This window comes from Protomyctophum parallelum, assembly GCF_964188405.1.
Source record: "Protomyctophum parallelum genome assembly, chromosome: 8".
NCBI lineage: Eukaryota > Metazoa > Chordata > Actinopteri > Myctophiformes > Myctophidae > Protomyctophum > Protomyctophum parallelum.
Window position 1 is genome coordinate 37,667,938 of NC_139703.1, and position 15,205 is coordinate 37,683,142.

The window sequence follows — 15,205 nt, forward strand, 5'->3', positions numbered from 1 at the left end:
ATGAGTTGAACTGTAAACTTAAAAATGTTTAACAATTCCTGCCAAAAACCGCGACAATATCAACAAAAAGAAAATGTAACAGCTTAAAATTATATTTAAATATTAAAAATCTGGAAGAAGAAAAATGCAACTGTAACATGTTGGTCTGGTCGTTGGGTTCAGGGCCATACAATATTAAATACATCTTCTGCAGCATACATACGTACTGTACAGTCGGTACTAGACTGCAGCTGTATACAGTATGCTTTGAAATGGACTTATTTCTGCATTTGAAATAGAAATGAAGAAGCCCTGACCACAGGCATCTTAAAGGAGAATTCCATACTAGAAGGCTTTCTTACCTTTATTTATTTGTAGTTGTTACGTCCCCACCAAAGAGGTCCAGGTGTTGTTTTGTGCAAAAGTGCATTATTGGCTATTTCCCCTACCATAAGCCCTCAATGGGGGTTGGGTTTTTGTGCCAATTCTCTTATTTCCATCGAAATAAGTAGTAAAGTGTGCCGCTTGGGATACTATTTACATTAAGAAGAGAGGATATATATATTTTTTTTTAAGATTTTTGAGCGATGGAAATAAGCGAATTAGCACAATGCCCCATTCAATTCAATGCAATTCATTGAGGGCTTATGGTAGGGGAAATAGCCAATAATGCGCTTTTGCACAAAATAACACCCGGACCTCTTTGGTGGGGACGTAACAACTACAAATAAAAAGGTAAGAAAGCCTTCTAGTATGGAATTCTCCCTTAAAAGGCTACTGTACCAAAGGTGGGCTGCAATTTATAAACAACACAAAAAGGTAATAATAAAATGCACTGGGATGTGAAAGGACATGCGGTGTCGTCTACAAATATGACTTCAACATGGTATTAAAGACACAAATACAGGGCTGGGCATGTGGAATGGTTTCTCGCATCATCACACTTGGCGTTTTCTTTTTTTATCCCTGAGAAGTCGAAAGGCGAAGAGGTCCTGCGCCGTGAATTCATGACCGGCGCGTCTCTTAGCTGGTTTTTGCCCTGTTTGTATAAAGCCCATTTTGGTGCGGGAACCCCTTTTGGTGTTAGCATTACGTTATGCTTTAGCTATTGAAAAATAATATATATATTTTTGAAAAATCGAAGAACGACTGACATAGAAACATAGCTTTTTCAGAAAACTGTCAGGATGTAGAAGACATTTTTAGAATCTGATCTCAGGCCCATTTGGGCGGGAACCCCTTTTGGTGTTAGCATTACGTTATGCTTTTAGCAGATCTACTGGTAGATTAGCTATTTTTTGAAAAATCGAAGAACGACTGCCATAGAAACATAGCTTTTTCAGAAAACTGTCAGGATGTAGAAGACATGTTTAGAATCTGATCTCAGGTCAGTATGGAAAACTGTCAGGGTGTAGAAGACATTTTTAGAATCTGATCTCAGGTCAGAATGGTAAACTGTCAGGATGTAGAAGACATTTTTAGAATCTGATCTCAGGTCAGAATGGAAAACTGTCAGGATGTAGAAGACGTTTTTTAGAATCTGATCTCAGGTCAGAATGGTAAACTGTCAGGGTGTAGAAGACGTTTTTAGAATCTGATCTCAGGCCCATGTTACTGGTTTCATTTCTCTGCAGGGTATAGCTTCCTCACAGGGTTAAACCTCCCCGTGGGGTCCTGGATGTACCACCTGTCCCACACCTCGGAGAAGGAGGCCGCCCCGCTCCAGGGCTTGTAATGTCCGTTCCAGTGGAGGAGTTTGGCTGCTCTCACAAACTGTGGGGAGTAGCGTTTTCCTGCGCCTGTTGTGCCTTTAAAAGACAAACAAACAAAAACAAGGATTTGCCTGTCATTTTATAACAATCTCCATGAAGGTTTTTAGCTCTCACTGCATTGTTTCATGCATACATTCCATGATACCTGTAATAGGGCCAAATGAGTACAATTATCAAGGGAATTTGTGTGTGGGGGGGGGGGGGGGGGGGGCTGGAACAACAACAGATAATTCTGTGGGTCCTTGACAATGTTGACATGAAAAAGGTTGAGCACCACTGACATAGAAACATAGGCTTTTCAGAAAACCAGCCAGTACGTACCGAGGTGTCTGACATGCCACATGGGGTCGATGGAGGAGTGCTGCTTGTAGAAGACGATCATCATGGGAGGAGCGGTGACGCTGTCGGCCAGAGTCTTGCTGTACAGATCCTCCCTGGAGGCAACACGATGAACAAACGTTCATTAAAGACCCATTCGGGACGGGAACACATCTGTGTCACCTTAGAGCTTTTAACCATTATTTTAAACTTCAGCTGTTGCAAAATAGCAGATCTATATTTTGAGTGGTGCAACCACTCCTATATAGACAGCTGGGATGTGTGTCCCTGAGTCTGTCCATGGCTGGCTGTGTCCGAAAAAATAACTCTTGAAAATGTTGGCGCAAATCTTTGAATATTTATTCTTTCACTGTGAAAGTTTTTAACTCAATGTTTTTGCTTCTAGGGGGTCCCTGTGGAACAAGATATTTTCAGATGGGGGTCGGCGGCCAATTACAGATAATTCTGGGGGTCCTTGACATAAAAAAGGTTGAGCACCAACTGACAGAAACAACCCCTGATCTATTGTACTTGACATTGAGCTGGCCGTATGTATCTAATATATATCGTACTTGACATTGAGCTGGCCGTATGTATCTAATATCTATCGTACTTGACATTGAGCTCCATCCAGTGCTCCAGCTGGGCAGTGATGTTCTGGTTCCGCCACTCCGTCAGGTTGGCGACGATGACGCCCGGGTTGAAGGAGCAGGTGTTGGCTCTCATCGTTAGCTTCTTGATGGAGTCCTTCTTGAAGTCCAGGAAGCCCAGGTAGTTGTTCTAGACATGGAACCAAAATGTCCATGTCTGTTTAGTAATTTTCCATCTACCTTGGGTCCCCTCCCCCCTCCCCCCTCCCCCTCCCCCAACGTTACTGAAACGAGGATAGATTACAAGACATCGTCTTCTCACAGAGGTCTTCGTTAAAGAGGAGGATAAGGCTTAAGTCTCACTCTGGCTTAAAGCCCAAACCACACCAAAGGGTTGTCGGGTCGGGAATAAACGTTTTTTTTAAGGTAAACCACACCAATGCAACTCATAATGAGTTGCATTGGTGTGAAAAATAGCAGATCTACAAGCTCATAGCGCGCGTTACGAGCTTGTAGGTCTGCTATTTTTGAAAAATCGATGAGCGACTGACATTTTTAGAATCTGATCTCAGGTCAGAATGGAAAACTGTCAGGATGTAGAAGACATTTTTAGAATCTGATCTCAGGTCAGAATGGGTTAAACTATATCGTTTTTGGGGTCCTTGACATGAAAAACGTTGAGAACAACTGACATAGAAACATAGTTTTTTTTTCTGAAAACTGTCATGATTTACATTTAGAAGACATTTGTAGAATGTGGTCTCAGGTCTCAATGGGGTTAAACTATGCATCATAAATCAGGCCTTTAACCCATTTTGGGGTGGGAACCCCTTTTGGTGTTAGCACTATGTTATGCTTTAGTTATTGAAAAATAGCAGATCTACAAGCTCGTAGCGCACCACCGAGTGGCGCGCTACGAGCTTGTAGGTCTGCTATTTTTTGAAAAATCGAAGAACGACTGACATAGAAACATAGCTTTTTCAGAAAACTGTCAGGATGTAGAAGACATTTTTAGAATCTGATCTCAGGTCAGAATGGAAAACTGTCAGGATGTAGAAGACATTTTTAGAATCTGATCTCAGGTCAGAACGGGTTAATGTATTCTGTAACTCTGTTCTGTGTACCTGGTTCCCAGCTCCTCTGATGAAGCCCTTAGCTGACGCCGAGTCACAGTCGTCTGAGAAGGCAGCGGCGTGTCCTGGTTTCAACATGGTTCCATAGAGCTCCTGGATGTCCCCTGGGGGGGGGGAAATTAAAACACCATGTAGTATTTTTGTTCATTTTGACATTTTCAGTCTTTTGATTAAATAATCTTTTGGCAGGCCTTGATTTAGACGTTATGGCTGATTTTACCCACGTTGCATGCTGAAAATAGCCGATCTACCAGCTCACAATGACGCGTAACAGTACAGGTACATACAGGTTGTAGATCTGCTATTTTGAGAGCGCAAATCCCGAGCGCAACTCAAACCTAAAAAATTAAATAGTTCTACTGGATCTCTCCTTCTCCACACAATCCTTCCCGAACATTTTAGTTTAGTTTTAATTTGTTGACAAAATGGTCAAATTATATTTTAGTCATCATAGCTCAGTTCTTATTTAGATTTAAGATATTTGACTCTTCGTCAGTGAATAAAAGGTAGTCAACGAACATTTTTCGCCATAGTGTTAATCTAGGAAATGACCCTACCTTGTACAATGACATCATCATCCAGATAGATGGCCTTCTCGGCGTTGGGAGCGTACACGGGCAAATAGAACCTGGCAAACGTCAACTGAAAAAAAAAAAGCAAAAAGCATTAGAGAAACAAAACGCTCTGCGTAAGATCCATAGACTGTAAGGTAAGATCCATAGACTGTAAGGTAAGATCCAGCAGTGAGTAAACAGTATTTATATATATATATATATATAGTGGTGGTGACCACTGACCAGTGTTGATTTCGTCGACTAAAACTAAGACGAAGAATGTTCGTCGACTACCTTTTTTCACTGACGAAAGATAAATGGTAGCTAAATAAAAACTAAGCCATGATGACTAAAACTATGACCAAATATACTGACAATTTCGCCAACAAATAAAAACTAGACTAAAATGTTAGGAAGGGACTAGTGGACAAGAGATCCACTATAAGTCATTTTACACTTGGTTGCATGCTGGAAATAACAGATCTACAAGCTTGTAGATCTGTCTATTTTCAGCAAGTGTAAAATCAGTCATTATGACGACATCAAGGCCCACCAAAATACATTTTAGTCGACTAAAATCAACTGTAGATTTAGTCGACTAAAATCTTATGATATTTAGTCGACCAAAACTAAGACACTAAGACATTCCAGGTGACTATAAAATGTGACCAAAACTAAATGAAAACTATTCAAGAGAACTATATGACTAAAACTAAAATCAAAATGTGCTGCCAAAAAGCGCTACGAGCTTGTAGATCTGCTATTTTTGAAAAATGGAAGAACAAGCACCACCAGAACAACAGTGGTGGCGACGGCATGAATCATTGTCTGACCGGTTTCACGGTCTCCAGGCTCTCTTTGCTGATCTTCCCGACGAGGACTTGAGGCTCGAAAACGATAATCTTGTGTTTGACGTTGTTCAGCGAGCTCTTACTCAGCCACGACCTGTGAAAAGAGAAAAGAAAAGAGGAAACAAGTTACACATTGCAGTGATGTAAACAGGTTTTCAATGTAATGAGTCCTGGGATGCAGGGATAGTCTTTTAGAAATGAGTCCCAGGGACATTTTATGAGTCCCACTTCAGCGACGTTAGGAGTAATATTTTGCCCTTTTTTTTTTTACAAATTGCAGCATTTAACTTTTAAAAATTAAGATTTTATTTTATATGTATAATGTGGTTATATTCATATAGAAAACAGAAGAAGAAATGGTTATAACTAAAGCTAGCAAAATAAACTAGAATAAAAAAACAGTACAGTAGTACAGTAGTGCATCCCATGGATGCAGAGGTCGTTGTTTTATTGCGTACCTTAACTATAAACTGCGTTTTGGGATGCAAAATGCACCCCATTTTAATCTCTGCATTGTCTCTAAAGAACAGCTCACTGACTGACGTACATGGAACTAACTGACACATTGTCCCTAAAGAACAGCTCACTGACTGACGTACATGGAACTAACTGACACATTGTCCCTAAAGAACAGCTCACTGACTGACGTACATGAAACTAACTGACACATTGTCCCTAAAGAACAGCTCACTGACTGACGTACATGGAACTAACTGACACATTGTCTCTAAAGAACAGCTCTCTGACATACATGGAAATAACTGACACATTGTCCCTAAAGAACAGCTCACCGACTGACGTACATGGAAATAACTGACACATTGTCTCTAAAGAACAGCTCTCTGACATACATGCAGTGTTGTTTTTGGCAGCAAATTTCTATTTTAGTTTTAGTCATATAGTCTCTTGAATAGTTTTCACTTAGTTTTAGTCACATTTTAGTCACCTGGAATGTTCTAGTGTTTAGTCTAGTTTTAGTCGACTAAATGTCATACGATTTTAGTCGACTAAATCTACAGTTGATTTAGTCGACTAAAATGTGTTTTGACAGGCCTTGATGTCGTTGTAATGACATATTTTACACTTTGGTTGCATGCTGAAAATAGCAGATATACAATCTCACGACGCGTTGTGAGATTGTATATCTATTTTCAGCATGCAACCCAGCATAAAACTGGATCTCTTGTCCACTAGTCCCTTACTAACATTTTAGTCTAGTTTTTATTTGTTGACGAAATTGTCAGTATATTTAGTCTTAGTTTTAGTCATCATAGATTCGTTTTTATTTAGTTTTAGTCAGTGAAAAAAGGTAGTCGACGAACATTTTTCGTCTTAGTTTTAGTCGACGAAAACAACACTGCATACATGGAATTCATCAGTGGTGGAAAGTAACTAAGAACTATTATTTTACAATTTTGAGGTATTTGTACTTGAGTATTTCCAATTTCCAATACTTTTACTTCTACTCCACTACATCTCAAGAGCCAAAATATGTACTTTTACTTCACTACAATTATTTGAAAACTTTAGTTACTAGTTACTTTGGAGATTTAAATTTTGAATAGAAAACATGCATTAACCACTTCAACCTGCCTTTTATAGCGCCACCATGGTGCGCTATAAAACAAAATGCTATAAAACTAAATGTGTGTTTGTAAAACACATTTTATATTGCTCCTCCAGATTCTGTCTATAACACAATATAAACAGTCAGTCAGTCCCAGCCAACCCGCCACTTTTGATGCGTATGAAAATAAAACAGCAAATTGTGCCTGATTTGCTGGGACCAGAGTACATGGTGTGTATATTTATGACTAGCTCTCAATGATGACGTAAGAAATATGGTCATGTATGTAATCTGGTCCCAGCAAATCAGGCACAGATTTTCTGTTTTATTTGCATACGCATCAAAAGTGGCGGGTTGGCCGGGACGGTTTTTGGCGCAAAGTAACCACAGTATACCGCTAATCAACTTACAAATTATACATATAGTATATGTATGACTAGCTCTCAATGATGACGTAAGAAATATGGTCATGTATGTAATCTGGTCCCAGCAAATCAGGCACAAATTTGCTGTTTTATTTGCATACGCATCAAAAGTGGCGGGTTGGCCGGGACGGTTTTTGGCGCAAAGTAACCACAGTATACCGCTAATCAACTTACAAATTACATATATATATATATATATATATATATATATATATATATATATATATATAGTATATTTATAACTAGTTCTCAATGATGACGGAAGAAATATGTGGATTAAAGGACCCAATGCCCGAGTGTAATTGGTTTTCGATGGCGACGTAATGACGATATGTTTTAGTGTTGGGAGGCACTGATTGACATATACGTCACAATCCAAATTCGTCACTTACGTATTCATTACGACATTATGTTTCTGGAGTGTATAAAAACAACGGTAGTGTCCAAATAGTAAGTACAGTAAGAACGTACTTGCGCGCTCTTCTTGCGCACTAGTTGGCCATTTATGGCCTACTAGTGTGCAACAAGCAAGTATGCACTGGACAGAGTGCAGTTCTAGTTGGTCATAGTTTTAGTCATCATGGCTTAGTTTTAATTTAGTTTCCATTTAGTTTTCGTCTGTGGAAAAAGGTAGTCGACGAACATTTTTCGTTTTAGTCGACAGAATCATCACTGGCTCTAACGTAAGGAGGCTATAATATTCCCCTGTGAAGAAATGAGCTTCAAGTCATGGCTGTATTAGAACTCACCATGTCTTGTGCCAACCTGTCTACAGGATGCTGTTTCCCCCTCCTCACACCCAGCAGGGGTCCACCTGACGACCCCTTGGAGAACCCCATGACCAACACCACGGACAACGCCAACATTGACATGAGTGATGTGACCAACACCACCAACCAGTCTGATGTGACCAACACCACCAACCAGTCTGATGTGACCAACACCACCAACCAGTCTGATGTGACCAACACCACCAACCAGTCTGATGTGACCAACACCACCAACCAGTCTGATGTGACCAACACCACCAACCAGTCTGATGTGACCAACACCACCAACCAGTCTGAAGTGACCAACACCACCAACTAGTGATGTGACCAACACCACCAACCAGTCTGATGTGACCAACACCACCAACCAGTCTGACGTGACCAACACCACCAACTAGTGATGTGACCAACACCACCAACCAGTCTGATGTGACCAACACCACCAACCAGTCTGATGTGACCAACACCACCAACCAGTCTGATGTGACCAACACCACCAACCAGTCTGATGTGACCAACACCACCAACCAGTCTGATGTGACCAACACCACCAACTAGTGATGTGACCAACACCACCAACCAGTCTGATGTGACCAACACCACCAACCAGTCTGACGTGACCAACACCACCAACTAGTGATGTGACCAACACCACCAACCAGTCTGATGTGACCAACACCACCAACCAGTCTGATGTGACCAACACCACCAACCAGTCTGATGTGACCAACACCACCAACCAGTCTGATGTGACCAACACCACCAACCAGTCTGACGTGACCAACACCACCAACCAGTCTGATGTGACCAACACCACCAACCAGTCTGATGTGACCAACACCACCAACCAGTCTGATGTGACCAACACCACCAACCAGTCTGATGTGACCAACACCACCAACCAGTCTGATGTGACCAACACCACCAACCAGTCTGATGTGACCAACACCACCAACCAGTCTGACGGCAGAAGGTCGAATAACAGATGGGCTTGGATAATGTATCAGTTGACCTAGTTAGTCACTAGTGCAAACGGCATTAGTCAATTCTATATTTGTCCAATTTGTATTGGTTGAATATAAATATATAGTAACAATAAATTGATGTGGTTGTATCTTGTCTCCCTGCTCTATTATTGAGACATTTACATTGTCAAAGGTCACGTCTCACCTATAGACACAAATGTTGACCTGATGTTCAAGATTCAGTTCATCCGCTGGAGTCGATGGTAAAATGTGTCAGAATTGCAAAGGAAACCACATTCAAATCTGGACTAGAAAAGGAAAGGCTTATTATTATTACGCACCCTCCTTTTTTCCCCCCTCAAATCTCTTCACCAATAGCCAGTCTACAATCTCACATTGCTACGTTTTGAGAGCTTGTTAATCTGCTATTTTCACGCATTGTTCTTCCCAGAAAAGACAATTTGGGGCAGAAGTTCATCGTTGGCATCCAGGGAGTGTGTGCAACATTTGGCATTGACCGGGTTAACGGTGCCGGAGATTAGCTGTACACAGCTATATAGTGCTTTATATAAAAGCACTATATAAATGTAAAACACACACGGACTCTCACACAGGGACGGACGGACGGACGGAGGACAAACCATACTCTCTCCCCATGCCTTCGGCCTGGTGGAGACAACGGTGTATGGACTTACTTCAGGTGGTCCACTGTGTCGTTCATGGTTACGATGTTGAAGACTACGCTGGCTTTGCTGTTGCGGTAGATGCTGTTGATGGCGGCCACGACGGCGCCTAGCCTCTCCTCGGCAGCGGTGAGGACCACGGGGATCTCCTCTCCCGTCCTCTCCTCCTCTTCCTCCTCCTCAGACGGCGTCCGGAGGTTCGGGGAGAGTTCCGACTCGAAGGGAAGAACCATTCCTGGCACCGCGTCTGGTTGAGATGACGAACGACAATCACAAAGATATTCATATTTCCACGATGCAGAACAGCTTTCGGTTTAAAAACCAGGTGGCTTGCACATCCAGTCACTCGCTGGTTGCTGGACAAAAGGTTTGCATACGGGAAAAGAAGTCTGCAGTCTGCACACAGCCTTAGCTGTCCAACAGTGTTCATTATATTAAAACACAGACATTCTACTGATTCTAGCCAAATACACGACATTTCGGCCGTGAGTGAAATCAGGTGACAGTGTCTTTTCCTGTATACAGAGCTTTCAGACATATTAAAAACACACTGCAAAACATTGTTGTTGTTGGAATCAGGCATCAGCATTATGTCCAAACTGTTACTTTTTGTGTGTGACACCGTTGCATGACAAAGTAAGGCATTCATTTACAAAAGAAAACACAGAACGGGTTGAAAATATATCTCCTACCTGCATTCTGTTGGCTCCCCAGGAAGTCGTTGAGATTCAGGAGATTTCGTTGAACTACTATCAGAAACGCCACAGCCAGTAGTGCAAGAATCACCACATTCACTGAAAGAGATGATGATGATGGCAGACGCGTTAACTAGCTGCTTTAAATGCATATTTACCACATGGCAAAGTCCTAGCTCTGGTCCATAGCCTTTACTGCTTCTACGAAATGCAGGGCAGAATCATAGAAGCATATTATGGACCAGAGGTCCAGAGCTAGGCAAAGTCCTAGACGTTCTAGAAAGCAATGTATATATATGAGATGATATATGATGCTAAGAGTGCCCCTCACTTCACACGGGTGTGATTATTTTAGATAACAAATGTCTCTTCTGGAGTCTCTGACTGGGAGTCCTTGTCACAAAAATGTTTGAGAACCACTGACAATAGACAATAGGATACAAATATACAGATAGATTAATTATTTGATTTTGCTTTATAATTTGCTGGCATATAATATTTATAATAGTAGTAATAATAATAATCGACTGACAATGATTGACATTTCACAAACAGCGTGTGTATGTAGTGTGTATACTGTATGTGTACGCCTCTAATGAAATGTTCTGATGAATTGTAAAAGGTGGACCCTCTTGTAAACAAGTGTAATGCTTTATGGTTGTCAATAAATACTTCAATCAATCAAGTTTCTCATCTTCTTTTGATGAATTGAAAATGGTGGGCCCTGTTGTAAACAAGGTAATGCTTTATGGTGTCGTCCACTCACAGTTAACAGTTTTTGTATTGAGTTGTACTTGAAATGTACTGTAATTCTGCAAACTGTTAAATACTTCAATCAATCAATCAATCATCTGATTGATTGATTGAAATATTTATTAACAGTTTGTAGAATTTACAGTACATTTTAAGCACAAACTCAATACAAAGACTGTTAACTGTGAGTGGACGACCCAATTAAGCATTACACTCAATCTCAATCTCAAAACCAACTCACCTCTCCTCAGTGTCATGATGCTGGTGATGATAATAATAATGTCCTCATAGGTTCTGTACAGTACAACTATGTGGTTGAAGAACCACAATACAAAACAGACGCAGGTTAATTTCTGTTTGCGTGTTGAATGGAAACCGTTACACACACACACACACACACACACCACAGCCAGACCACACCGCCTTATAGCTATTCTATTAAAATGCACCCTTTTCTTTTCTTTTCTTTTCTACACGAAATAAACGTCTGCAAAACCAGCTCGACCTAATAATATAATATTACATATAACTGAGAGTGTGGGTTAATTTAAGTTTCACAGACAGGACGTGTCAGTGATGTCAAGAAGCTCCTGTTTAAACAGACAATGCCCTGGAGCAGGTTTAAAGCCAAAGTGCCAACTCAACATCAACAAGTTTTTATGTGTTGTTGTCGGTTAGGCGGCCGCCGATCTGCCTGATTAGAAATACACAGGACAATATAGTCTCGTTTATTTTGTCGTGGTCGCTCGCGCGTCCAAAATAGCCGATCTACAAGCAGACGGGACGCGACGCCCCGTATATATATTTTTTTTTTGTAAAATAATTTAATTTATTTATTATTGGTTTAAAAAATATATAATTACGTTTTGTTTCATTTTTTTTTAGAATATAATAACAAACGCATTTATTTTATTTATCTTCTGTGTTCGCCTGTCGTAAAATACCATGTTTCTTCTCCCCCTCCACGGCACTAACTGCAAAGCATTATGATTAGTTGGCAGCGTGTAGATTTAATTTTAGACCAATCCCTATGTTGTGTAGCTCTGTGAATGCGCCGCAGCACCCCGCCGGTCTGCGGCGCATTTATGACGCTCACCAACAACCCGTGGGGTCCTTCTCTAAAAGCTCTACGTAGCTTTTAGGAACCCGGAAGTGTAGCATTAACGTTTCAATAAATCCATCTTTTTTTGGCTCTTTTTTTTGTTGGATTGATAATATTTGTCGGACAGATACAAAGATGTTGTCGATATTTAATTCAATCCCAACGCACATGGTAAGACTTGCATTCATGTCATATTAGTATTACATATGCAGAGGTTATGATGCCATAACGTTGTTTCCTGCTGTTGTAACATTTGTATATGTGTATTCCTGCTCATGTAGCAGCTAGGCTGCTATGAACGCCACATCACTGTTAGTTTAGTCTTTAGTTTCCATATCACTAAAATGTTGTTTAGACACCACAATTGTGGTTTATTTGTGATTAAATAACATTTGCAATCCCTAGATAACTATATGCCAGTGCGTTTGCGTCCCGAAATGCTCACTTTACACCTGCCATCTGCTTGCTTGCCTTCATTCTCCCATGTAGACAGTGATTTCCATTCCAACATGTTGAAACCCCAATCTAAGAACATTTGTATTGTTTTTTTTAAACTTGTTTATTGCCATTATAAGCTAATTTACAGGCCATTTGTTTCATTTTATAAGACATATTCACAAGACATATTAAGACATGTCTAAAAGACATATTTATTTGCTCTCAATTCATTTCTTTTCCAGTGTGAAAGCAAAATAAGTGACATTACACTTTAAAGAGGCATACATGCACACATACCTACAATAATAAATACATTAAATTATTTTACAAAATAATAATTAAAAAAAAAACGTTTGTCTACATACATATATATATATATACATATATATATATATATATATTTGTCAGGCATCTGATTGGAGCCTCATTGACTAACCAGCTGCCTTGTTCCGCCCTGGTTCTGCCTTGTTTATGTTGAATTAGCTAAAACATCATTGTGATATTGTGATATGCCCTGCAGTCACCATGCTGCACCTGTGATGTTCCTAGTTTTTACTGACACCCAAGTTTAAAATAAGAATTTAATATACAGAATATCAATACGACGCAACTGAAAAACCACGTTATTTCAATGGTAGTGGATGGAGAGAGAGAGGATTTTTGTCCAACCATGAAACGGCAACCAATGGGTGCGAAGAGGGGCAAAACCACGGGTGGACATTGACAAAGGGTGAATTTAACTCTCGAGTGTACAAAATGTCTCCATTGTGTTACATTTGTATGAATAAAGAGGATTTAACCATGTACTTTGTATTTTCCTTGTATGTTTTATTTATTGATTGGTTTGTCTCTGTCGTAACAGGATTATAAAGGCTTGTATGTTTTATTTATTGATTGGTTTGTCTCTGTCGTAACAGGATTATAAAGGCTTGTATGTTTTATTTATTGATTGGTTTGTCTCTGTCGTAACAGGATTATAAAGGTCAGAAGCTTGCTGAGCAGATCTTCCAGGGGATAATACTCTTCTCAGCGGTAATTACAAAATAAAAAGACAACATTCCCTTTTAAAATACATCATACTACTGTATTCTGAAAGCTCAACATTGTCTTCCAGGTGGTCGGATTCCTCTATGGCTTCGCCATTGAACAGTTTGGGTGGACGGTTTATATCGTTTTGGGAGGCTTCGCCGTGTCCTGTGTGGTGAGTTTTACATTTTGTTCTCATTTATTTTATATGCTAGTAGTACCCACTAGTGCAGATTTAAAAGTGGGGCGGCAGTGGTTCAGGGGTAGAGTGGGAACGGATGGGAACCGGCGCAAGGTACCCCCGTCTTCGAACCCGGGCTCCCGTAGAGTTGGTGTCGAAGTGTCCTTGAGCAAGACGATTGATTGATTGAAATATTTATTAACAGTTTGCAGAATTACAGTACATTTCAAGCACAAACTCAACACAAAGACTTAACTGTGAGTGGACGACCCAATTAAGCATTACACTTGTTTACAAGAGGGTCCACCATGTTCAATTCATCAAAACATTTAGAGACGTACAAATAGACACTTCTATATAGTCAAAGAACAGAACAGGAATTCATCATAAAGGAGGTAAAAAGGGAAAAGAAACATAGAACCCCTAATTGCCCCCGATGTGCAGGTTGGTGCCTTCCTTGCATGGTTTCGTGTGTGTGGGTGAATGGGTGAATGTAATGTACAATATATGTAAAGTGCCTTGGATAAAGGCACTATATAAATGCATCAATTTAATTTAAGGAAAAACACAAAGTTAGAATATGGAGATTGGAGATAATGGGTTTCTGCCCGACAGAAATGATAGATTATATTATAGCTACTCTAGTCGGTAGTCTCCAACGCCGCGTAGGAATTCAGAGGCGCATGATTCAGCGCATGAATAAATGGTCCATTCATTGTGCATTTATTTAGCACCTTTGGCCAAAGTGCTTGACATTGTGCACTCCAACCACGCACCACGATGGCACCTCCTCAGCTACAGCCGTAATACTTGTGTAAAAATGTCTATTACATCCTGACAGTTTCATTATTAGCCCATTCTGACCTGAGATCAGATTAAAAAAATGTCTTCAATTTTTCAAAAATAGCAGATCTACAAGCTCATAGCGCGCCACCGAGTGGCGCGCTATGAGCTTGTAGATCTGATATTTTTCAATAGCTAAAGCATGACATGATGCTAACACCAAAATGGGTTCCCTCCCAAAATGGGTTAACTTGATGGCGATTAAAAAAAGGCGTCTAAATCCTTCTGAAAAACCCATGTTTCTATTTCAGTTGTGCTCAACCTTTTTCATGTCAAGGACCCCAGGATTATCTCTATTGGGCCAATAGCCCAATATCTTTTCTTCCTACCATTGCTGTCATGGCCGCACCTTAAAGCTACCTGATTATGGCAAAAGACACGATCATGGTGAAATTTAACTTAAATAATAATCACTATTATGGGTCCATAAAACATTTATTCAGCTCTTTTGAATGAATTAATTGCATACACTATTCGGTGATATATTTTCTGCCTATTCGGGCCGAAACTGCATTTTTAGACATGTTCTGCCGAACATTTTCTGTGGCCGAATATTCGGT

At 40.2% G+C, this 15,205-nt stretch overlaps 2 protein-coding genes across 4 annotated transcripts in view; one reads left to right on the forward strand and one right to left on the reverse strand.

The window, feature by feature from the left end:
• spcs1 (signal peptidase complex subunit 1) overlaps window positions 1-15,205 on the forward strand; it is a 195,530-nt gene that overhangs the window by 179,284 nt on the left and 1,041 nt on the right. For 2 of the 3 annotated variants that reach the window (XM_083772354.1, XM_083772355.1), the window contains exons 2-4: window positions 12,225-12,328; window positions 13,568-13,627; window positions 13,710-13,796. In XM_083772354.1, coding sequence (XP_083628480.1) covers window positions 12,293-12,328; window positions 13,568-13,627; window positions 13,710-13,796 — 183 coding nt within the window. In that variant the 5' untranslated portion in view covers window positions 12,225-12,292. The remainder of the gene's footprint in view (window positions 1-12,224; window positions 12,329-13,567; window positions 13,628-13,709; window positions 13,797-15,205) is intronic. The other variant, XM_083772356.1, reaches the window with a different exon arrangement.
• glt8d1 (glycosyltransferase 8 domain containing 1) lies at window positions 1,588-11,477 on the reverse strand. Its single transcript, XM_083772338.1, has 9 exons — window positions 11,297-11,477; window positions 10,300-10,401; window positions 9,620-9,854; window positions 5,180-5,291; window positions 4,350-4,434; window positions 3,784-3,896; window positions 2,683-2,849; window positions 2,073-2,185; window positions 1,588-1,787 (listed from the first exon to the last, which is right to left on the reverse strand). Exons 1-9 carry the CDS (start codon window positions 11,310-11,312, stop codon window positions 1,600-1,602), a joined length of 1,131 nt encoding a protein of 376 aa, XP_083628464.1. The 5' UTR covers window positions 11,313-11,477; the 3' UTR covers window positions 1,588-1,599.